General features: G+C 29.5%; 1 protein-coding gene across 1 annotated transcript; it reads right to left on the bottom strand.

Annotated features, from left to right (window-relative positions):
* Positions 1-2: 2 nt before the first annotated feature.
* On the bottom strand, positions 3-1,626 carry LOC119676841 (the record flags this gene model as incomplete). The annotated part of the gene is made up of 1 exon (XM_038088099.1): positions 3-1,626. A coding segment is annotated over exon 1 (1,284 nt), but the record flags the coding sequence as incomplete, so codon positions are not given.
* Between the last annotated feature and the right edge of the window lie 9,497 nt (positions 1,627-11,123).

The following is an 11,123-nucleotide window of genomic DNA, read 5'->3' on the forward strand; positions in this document are numbered from 1 at the left end:
TCTTCCGTGCCTTGACATTTAATCAAACGAAAACTAATATGTCCGTTAATGCTACGTTGAAAACGTATTTTTGCAAAAAAGTTTTTTAACCATTTATCAATTTGATTCTCTTCCGATATTTCTGAATTGGTACTTTCCATTTTTCCCACAGGTAGTAGATTTTTAGTATCGTGATCTACTCTACATGTGACATTCGCTACTACTCGAGAATCCTTTACTGTGGTACAAGTTATATAATGTTCACCAGGTAAATCTCTGACTAACAACCACTGATTACGCTCACTGATATCGTGATTAAATTTGAAATCACGTCGGCTGTTGGGTAAAATATATTTATAACGTTCGATTAGTCCCTGCACACCAACTGCTACCAATATATTTCGGAAATTACTGATGAAGCCACTGTCGTACATATTCCAGAGATCGTTGCTTGACGACAACAGTGAATGTGGAGGTAGCGGTATACTTTGTGCTTCACATTTTTGATATAATTGTAAACAGTCATCCAATACAGTTGTTTCTGCAAGTCCAGGTATAAAACTAGCACATCCTAACAGCTCCATATGCGGTTTTGCCAATGCATCATAATAAGCAGGACTGGTGGCACAAACAGGTATATATACAGTGGGCTTCTCTTTTTTAATAATGTGACATAATGCAGCTATGTAACTGTCAACATTATTTAATGATGGTCTAGGTACCACATAAAATTTATCCACTGCTGTTGAAAAACGCGCGAGTCCAAATAAACCATCGAACTCAAATACAACAACACGAGCACCTGATGAGTAAAAATTTCGTGCCAAGTGCAATGTTTGAATTGTACTACCACAACTGATGAGAATTGTACGTTTATTATTTGATGATGCATTTTGTACAGAGACTGCGTCAGAATTTATAATCCATTTCACTAATCCAATGGGTATACGTACCAATTTTAAAAATATCCACAGTAGTGCTGAAAGCCAAAAACTTGGTGCTGCTATGGACAAAGGAATGTAGAGTATAAAACGAACCAGAACCATTATCATGTTAAGTAGCAAATTTGGCCAAAAAAGTAGCACCTTTCGCATGCCATTTGATATGGATAGTGTGGATTTTTGTGCAATTAATTGTCGTCTGTCATCTTTGTTAACTGCGTTGGAGTCCATATCACTTGTTTCGGCTAGACTCTCTTGACTTGGGTCTTCTGGAATTAAGTCCAATGAATTAATACGTCTAAATTTAGAGCGTGTGAAACGCATTTGCCGCGTTTGATCCTGTTTAATTTGATAATCCTGTAACATTTTATAGTTGCACCAACTTTTTTTAATATTATTCGTCTTAAATTAATCCAGTATTTGTAAAAGCTATTCTCAATAATCTGACAAGATATTGAAGCGTTGATTCGCGCGATCACAATCCACTGAATTGTGCAACAATAATCAATAAGACACTAAATGTTATTCTATGAAGAGCTCATCTTTTAAACTTTGATTATTGGTAGCGAAATTCGTATAGAGCCATTACGGACACTGCTGTACCGCACTACACTGCAAACACGACTACAACTGCTGCTCTCAAAGCTGATAGATTTCTGAATTCCGAGTGATTTCTGGTTTATATATGCACATAATACACATTTTAAGATATTTTATGTATATATAATACATTTAAAAATATATTTAATTACGGACACATATACCACGTCTGAGTCTACTTTATTAAATAATTTCGATTTACAGACGTGCAATCATTAAATAGATTATTTATGTTTATATAAACATTTATATATATGTATTAGCATTAAAACTTTTCTTCGTTATAAGTCTGGGATTCATGCAATACTGCAACTACAGAAATTGCACATTATACGAGTCCGAAACGAGCTCGCAAAGACAGTTTAGTTTCGTCGAACAATATCAGTGCCTTAAAATTTCAGCGATTCGCAGTCTATAATCTCGTACTTTGATCCTAAAGCTTGTGTTGTTATTCAAGTAATTATTTTGCCTAAATGATTTTCTTTTCTTTTTTGTCTTTTGTCTTTGTTTTGTATTTTTATATTAATTTGTGTAGTCATATATGGACAGATAGTATATTGTATCACCGCCTTAGTTCCAGTATGTGTTGCTGATAAGACTTTCTGTTGTATCATTTAGCAATTTGCAGGAAAAACACTTGATGCCGTTTGAATAAATAAATAAAAAATACACTACTTCAAAAATCAAAAGGAAATGTAAATATGAAAATTATAGAGAAAGTTAAATATATATATCTCCTATGAATCAGTCGCAACAGGTGCTTTAATGTAGATTTGTTGTCACACACAAGTCATTATTAGATTACAGGTCTTGAGTTTTATATTTTTACAAATAGTGAGATTAACACATTAAATTTTATTCAAAGTCTGTTTTGACTTTTTACACATAATCACCTCTATAGTTAACTGATGCTTAAATAATATATAATACTCGTTATGTGATTACAAGTCTATAAATGAAATTTAATAGATAACCTAAATCATAGCTCTTTTCATAGTATAAATCAAACTAATAAACTCCTACAATTTTTTACTTCAGTTGGGAAGTTCGTTATGGATACGGTATGTTATATTGCATGTATTCAAAGTCGGTAATAATGATTTACACTTACCCACCTTCATACTTACTTATACGAAAGTATGAAGTATTAATGGTATTATAAACACTTTAAGAATATAAAACGCACAATATGCAAAAAATACGTAAATTTGGACTACAAATTTGAATAGCGAGCTTTCTCTATTCATTACTGTTCTACCAACCTTGTCTTAGATAGGGAATTGATGCATTTATGCGTGACCAGTGACTGCTTTTCATATGGCTACATCCTGATTTCAATCTTGCTGCTCGGTGATTGTGTCGATCTTTCTGGGAAATGTTGGGCGGGGTCCTATTGATAATTTTGTGGTATCCGTGGTATCGAAGAGGATAGTGCATCAGTGTAGTTCAGGCTTATATTCGACCTCACTTGTGTTAGCTACATTCCAATCGGTGTCGATATATCATGTGCTTACATAGTTAACATTTATGTTGTCGGTTCGGAATTTAACAATTAAGTTGGAAATATTTTTTTTAAAAAATTGAGTTTTAGTGTATCGCTTCAATAGCTTGACCATTGCAGTTCCTTTCAGGCAGAAGTAATGGCAATTCACTGAGCAGCAGTAAAGTGGGTCTTGAGCTATAGCATTTCTAACATGATTATCACAATCTTTTCTAATAACCACGCTGCAATTAAATCTCTGATAGTTATTTCAGCGGCTTATCTTGAGTTCTAGAGTTCTAGCTCTAGAATGCCGGGCTTCTCTCAATGAGTTGTCTAGACTTGTCGGTTGTCTCGAGCAACTGTGAAGTAAACGACCTTGTCGATTTAGGCACACTATTCTGTGATATTCACACTGTTAACAAATAAATAAAGTAAATGCTTGCGATAGATATCAGTATTCTAAATATATAAGATATATTAAGCGAATAAAATGAACGCAAACAAGAAGAGTACTTTTATATTTAAAATACATAATAATTTTAACAAAATTTAACAAAATAATTTAAAGTAATCTTTCTAATTTCTCTTCATAGAACGACCACAAATTTACAATATAGAGTGGTGTCTGTTTATTTTCGCAATTTTGATTGTAATAATTTATTGAAATTTCTTTTGATTTTCTCCCATATTCTAAAATAGGGCTTATAATATCTTAAATTACTTCTTGTAACTTCATATACTTTAAAAGGGGATCCAAAAGGGGACTCAAACGCATACAATTTTCGGTACATTTACAAAATATTTATTTTGTTAAAGAGCGAATAAGTTTTATAAAGTACTTAGTGGTACATAAAGTATTTTTTAAAAACTGCTATAAACAGTTTTGAGAGCCATCCAGGCCGCACTGGCCTCTATTTTCTCTCAGCCAGATATAAAAGACTGTATTTTATCATGGATCTTTTTTATGATAAATAAAACATAAATTAAAAATATGAAGACCTCATTAAATAAATAATAAGAAAATAAAAATAAATATGTAAACATTGTTAGATCGATTTATGCTTTTACGATTAAATATACGTCTTGGAAGTATATATCTTCTACATTTCACATAATGCGTGTTTTTCGATACACCAAACCTTTGACTTATATATTTTGAAAGCATATTGGAAGATTGTAAATAACGTAGCTGCCAGAATGAATTTTTAAAATGTATACCCTGGCTGTTGTTTCTATCCACCAATCTCACGAAAACAAATATAAAAATAGTTCTATTTAAAGCTTCATCTTTTATTATTCTTAATATGTTTATTTGTACACAAAACGACATAATAAACCCAAAATTCATTAGTTCGATTACAAAATTTTAGACTTAACTTGAGGTACATATGTATAACAAAACGTCAAGGTTGCCGAGGTTACAAATTTAGAATTCTCCAATGTGATGATTCTATTCATTTATTTTAATAAAATTTTTATAATTTAACAATTAATTTTTTTTTTGGAGAGATAAGAAAAAGCGAAAATATACATTCTATATAAAAATTACCTTTCCATACAGACAGAGATACAACTTTCTATACATTTGTATGGTGTGCATAAGCATTATTTTAAGACATTTGATAACCTTGTACTAAATGCAGTTTTTTTTAATTATAAATAAGTAATCAAATTACAGTCGCAATAACATTTCAACCTGTGCAGCAACAGCACAGTTGTATAATTACCAGATTGGCATAATATCTACCAGGGTACTTATTTTATTCAAAACAAAAAAAAATTAATTAATTTATATATTATACTATGTTCAGATATACCTTAATTTCACAAAAATCTTGATTTCATCTTCGTTTCAATGAAATGAAGTTGTTTTTTTCATACAAAATTAAGTTTTGAGGTTAGGACGAAATTAAGGAAAATGTTCTTAATTTCGTTGAAACGAAGGCTGAAATTAGGGGACATTTCAAAAGCAACTATACGGAATATAAATTTTAAACAAAAGAGAAAGTTGAGATAACGAAAAAGTGAAATTTTTTTAAAATAAGTGTCAATGACAGTTTATTTTAATTAAACTGGGAAATATTTTGAAAGTAGTGAATATTTTTAAATTTGAATACAGAAAAAGAACTTTAACTGTTATCAATTTAAAATAGAGTGAAAAATAATAATTCACATACCTGAAATCCACTAAATCTAATAAAACGACTGAATGCCATCCTTTATAGTTGTAATAATAAACTTTTAAATTTCCTACATACAAATGACGTTTGGAGCATGTAAATTTTAATATTCGATTTTTAAACAAAAACATATGATTTCCTTAATTTGGGGTAGTATAAACACTTTCGAAATTAACTTAATTTAATTTTAACGAAACGAAATTAAACATCATATGCTCAATAGATATGGGGATATGATAAGATCAGTAGGATAATTAATTTATTTAATAAACTTTTACTCTTCTCTCAAACAGTTCTATAAGATGCTATTTAGTGTTAGGTTCTGTAATAGGTCAAGGTCCTCAAGAAAGGTGGCTCCTAGAATATTAAGTCGACGCTGTGCATGAGCTGGGCAAAAATCGCAGCTGCGACAGATTTAATTGAAAGGGAGACCTAATCTTCTAGCATAGTTCCCCAGTTTACAGTGACCTATAAGTAAACCTACCAAAAGACCGATATCTCTACGGGGTATATCAATGAGCATTTTGGATTTCCTTTTTTCAAACGTGGCCAGTTTGCATACAGATGCCTGCATATCGTTGAGTCTTTCCATCTTCTATTAAAAATTTCAGTACAGAAAGAACTCAGTAATTATTTGCATGACACATGACATTAACAGATTAAAAGTATTTCAGTTATAAATCTTATTTGCATCGGAGAGACTTAATCGATTAACAACGTCGTCGTTGTTACAATCTTTTTCAGAAATTCAATAATGCTATGCTATCATAATTCAGTAATCATTAAATGGGTTTCTGGACATTTTATAAACCAAATAACGTAAATTAATTAAAGTTATCTCACAAACTCTGGCTGAAATTAAACATGAAAAGTTTAACACAAGATTTTAAAAGAGCAAAAGGACTAATTAAAGAACGAAGAGGTTATCTCAGATTTAAACGGCTTTTTATAAGTTTCAAGTTTTTGTTTCTTTCTATTTTATTTAAAGTATAATTAAAATATCAAAATATTTAAAAGATCAAATTAATCTTAATGCTACTTAAGAACTCCACCGTAGGTATTTCTAGTGAGACTTACATTCATCTTTTAATATTTTTAATTTTCTTGCTAAGAGGTGGATAGGCTGTAAAATTCTTATATCTAAGGTCGCTTGTGACAAGAAATTAAAAGCACTATAAGAAAATACAGGTTAACAACATTCGTTTGGATAACTGATCGTATGAAATTTAAGTTCTTCAACTCTCTTTATAAGATCCAATACTTTCTACTGTGAATACCCAGCAAATCAAATAACAGCAATACTCAGAAATATTGATAATAAATTATTTACGAATCATACGGAAATACTAATTTAGTTAATCCAAGAAGTTAGTTTAAATCAACAATAGCTAGTCTTAGTCTAAACAGATCAGAACTTACATTAATCACTGTGACTTACAGATTCTATGTAATGTAGAGTGAAACATCCATCTGTTCGTGTCTTACGATAATTACAAAATCGATTCAGGTACTTGATTTACTTTTCATTGACTTAAATGAGGTCTGGAATTTTCTGGAAGAAAAGCGTTTTATTGATTTGTCCAGATTAACGGTTAAGACTCTCTTTCCAGGGATAGAATAATAGATATAAAATATTACGGTTTATCATTTTTTAGATTTATCAGAAATCTTGATTTGTCCAGATTAGGTTAGGTACCTTTTTCTAGGAGTAGTGTATTACAAAGATAGCAGTATATTTTTGTCTCTTTTTAAATTAAAAAACTTTTACAGCAATAATGCTTGTATTGAATATAGGTAAAGCACATAAAACAAATGTTGTGTTATCGTTGTCTATTGAAAATACCTTGGACAGATAGAGTTACCAATTAAGAAGTGCTCAGAAGAATGCAGCAAGAAAGAGGACAGCTAGAAACTATGAAAATACTATGAAAAAAATAGCATGAATGGGACACATAATACGTGCACCCAAATACGAAGTCTTGCAAATTTTACTTCAAGGCCGTAGATAAGATTGCAGAGGTGTTGGGCGGAAACAACTCTCATGGTTAAGGAATATCTGCACTTGGACAGGACGTCGAACTATTGGCGAATTTATACACTCTGCGTGATCGAAAGAGCTTTACACAGCGATAGTAAACGGTTTTTGAATGCTGTATAGATTGTAGTTTAACTAAATGTTACCTTTTATTAGTGGTTAAAAGTATTATTAAAAAAAATTTGTAGTATTGAAAATTTAAATTGTAAATTAATTGCAAATAAGCTTATTGTTAATAAATGCGACAGTGTGCACTAGAACTACTCTAGAACTTACTAAGGTTTAGTCTAAAATCATGCTTTAAAAATCGTTCAATAGAGATTCAATTCTATCGGGTGCCGCTACTGAGAAATAGGTCTAGGCATGGCATACGGTCAGCCATATTAACTTAACTTAGTCGATGGTAAGATCAAGAAAATTATATATAGGAATAAAAGCTTACTGCATGCAATAGCCCTTAAATTATAAAATTTATAAAATTTTTATGCCTGCCACTGGCACTAAACTTTGGGGTGTAGCATGTCTAAACAAAAACTTTTTTTCATTTTCAAAAATTTATAAACGGATGTATTAGAAAAAAATAACAGTTAACATAAATCAAAAAAGTTGGCAAAAGTATTTCCGCACACATTTGTTGCTTATGCGCCCATTTATTTATGATTTTGGAGCATAAACATTGCCTTAGATGTGAACAAAATCAACCGAACCGAAATCAATTGCGGTGTCCTTGGATACCAGAAATTTGTTAATTCAATGCTTAGTGTGGCCCTATCCTGCGAGTTATCTATGCTTACAAAATTATGTTACCATTGTAATTCGAATAACTCTATTTGTTACTCTGTTACTTCCTTTTACGTACATATATAAAAGTTGAAAAAGTTTCTTTATATGTCATGACGGAAGAGTTTTGTTCGAGAGTTCGTTGACAAAGGTTCACATCAAGTTGGCTCGCTTACAGCCAAGTGTGTGAGGTTCTGAAGGAAGGATTTCAATTTGACAGGAATTCGTGCATTATTACAATTTAGGCAAAAGTTAATGAATTCTAATTCTTTACTGGATTTCTATGCCAACATTAACAACTCTTTAAAAAAATCAACGGATTCTTTTTATTCGAAATAAATCAAATTTTCAATTCATCCATTCGAATTTATTCGCAGACAAAGTACGGAGTGTTCAAGTTATAAATTTAGCTCTTAAGTGCATTCGATATATTTAATTGCAGTATATATAATATCTAGACAAAACAAAAAGTAAGTTGATTAATAAAAACTAAATAAATTAAAATTTAACAAATAATCATTTCTACACCCACAAACGTTGAAACTTAGTATTTTTAAATTAAAATTTCATTGTTTTTGTTAAAACGTTTTGAATCTGATAATCAGTTGGTCAAAGTTTAAGTTGAGCACGATGAATATTGTTTTTAACTGTCTGGGTTGTACCTTGTTTTTATTTGGATCAATTAGAGTTTATAAAAAGCGCTTTAATTGTTAATGTGTCTGGCTTTACTTCCGAAGATAACAGCTATTGATACTTTGTGACTAGTTAATGAAATAATGCAAATAGAATATGAAGTGAAAAACTAGTAAATTATGTACTTATATATATATAAGCTCTGATTCTAAAAATGCTTATATAGTAATATAGTATAGGGGCAAACTGCAGCATGAAAAACAAACAAGCAATGCACATATAATTGTTTGTTATTTTTTATTTTGATTATTAATAATATTTAATATATTTTTATTTATTTTGAAATTATTCATGCTGGTTTTTGTTTCGTATTTTTAATGCTGTTAGCTGGTACTGTGACTTTTGTTTAAATTAATATATATGGTATATTTGAATGAAGTAAGAATGAAGTAAATGGATTTCTTAATTAATATTAATTAAATTAAGATTATAGGGATTATTGGGGCTACTTTTTCTAATTGTACAATATATACAATTGTATATAATCAAATATGAAAAAAAAAAACATATTTAATATAAAAAAAAAACAATATTTAATATATTTTTCTTTATTTTGAAATTATTCATATTGTTTTGTGTTTCGTATTTTTAATGCTGTTAGCTGATACACTGACTTTTGTTTATATTAATGTATATACCATATTAGAGTTAAGTTGAACATGGATTGCTTATGTGAGAATGAAGTAAATGGATTTCTTAATATTAATTAAATTAATATTATAAGGATTATTGCTGTAGGAATTTTTTTCAATTGTACATTATATACAATTATATATAATCAAAATGTGTTTTATTTGGTATAGTTTATAGCATCTGTGAATTAATTATAGTTTTAAAATTATGTGCTTAAAGCTCAGTGTTTTTTTTATCAATATATAGATATCATATAAGCATCCAAAAGTTTTTTTAATAAAGTATAAGTGTTAAGCAAACCATAACTGTTATTCTTAAGAGAGAGACCTAAACTTTGTGCTAATCTACTTTGCTTGTAAATCGAATAGTAAAATACCTTTCCAGTAAATTGTTGTATATAAGTTATAAGGTAAATAATGTCTAGACGTTTTGAAACAGTAATTTAATATTTGTAAACGGTCAGGTAGTGGTTACAAATTTTGGTGTTAAAGAAAACATCTTCACTAAAACTTAACATATTGTAAAGAAAAATAATTGTTAATTAATATAATTATGTAGTTTTTAAGGAATAGTTTGTTAGGTAACTGGTTGTCTCAATATTTTTACTTATTTCAACTAGATTACTGGCTTGCATAAGATTTCAAATGATTTATACAACATAAAGATATATACATTCATAGGTATACATATTAAAAATTTCATCCCAAGGATAATATACTTAAAAAAAAATCTAGTGTTATCGCTGAAGAGCTTATATCAAACAGTAGTAACGTTATTTCTACTTAATCTATATATGTAATATATGTGTTAAGGAATTACCAATATTAAATATTTTATCACTATCGGACACTTAAAGTTTTACTTTTATTATCTAATATTGTTGTGTTTATTGACTACTACTATTAAATATTTTATGACCATAAGGCACTGATAGATAAACTGAACATATCAACATACTTTCGACATATATTATTGTTGAATTAAACTAAAATATCAAAAAATAAATACAATCAATCAAATATATTAATACTTTGGTATTATATGAACTATTTCTGTACGACTTGACTTATTTAAATAATTATATATTTTATAACCAAAAGCATTAAACGCTTTCATTTATACATAATATTACATTATTGAAATTCAAAAGAGCTAGAAAATATGCAGGTTGCTGTGGGAAACAAAAGTAGAATAAAGCTATATATTCGTAAAATTAATTTGAATAAATATTTCATATATACCTATGATATTTGTACGTCGGATAGCTCCAAGATGGTGGCAAACCGTGCAATGCGTGTCACAAAACATCAAAATCATAGAGAAGCATAAAAATATTTATGTATTTATTTTGCATAATATTGAAAGAGAATTATTTTCATGTTTAGATACATTTTGTTTGCTAATAAATAGGTAATAATTGGGGTGTACGGTTTACCTAACCGCTTCTATAAACGAAACATAATTGGTTTAAAAAAGTTCCTTGACAACAGAAATTATTATTAAATTAATTTACCATAGTACCATAGTAGAATATATACCATAGCAGCAATTTTAGATAGGTATGTTTCGGAGCACGATATTTATAATATTTCAATATATCATAACGTTTAAGTTCAGTTTTTAATACTAGTCGTCAAGTACTTATATCGTGCAAAACAATTTCAAAATAGATGCAAGCATATCGGGACAACTTTAAGCAAACTCCCTGTCCATCAGCTGTAGAACAGGTAGCACATACCAACCCTACGTCATCCTCACGCTTACCGTTCTCCAAGTCGGTACGTAGTCGCAGTGCAACT

This window comes from Teleopsis dalmanni, chromosome 2 (assembly GCF_002237135.1).
Source record: "Teleopsis dalmanni isolate 2A chromosome 2, ASM223713v2, whole genome shotgun sequence".
In the NCBI taxonomy this organism is placed as follows: Eukaryota; Metazoa; Arthropoda; class Insecta; order Diptera; family Diopsidae; genus Teleopsis; species Teleopsis dalmanni.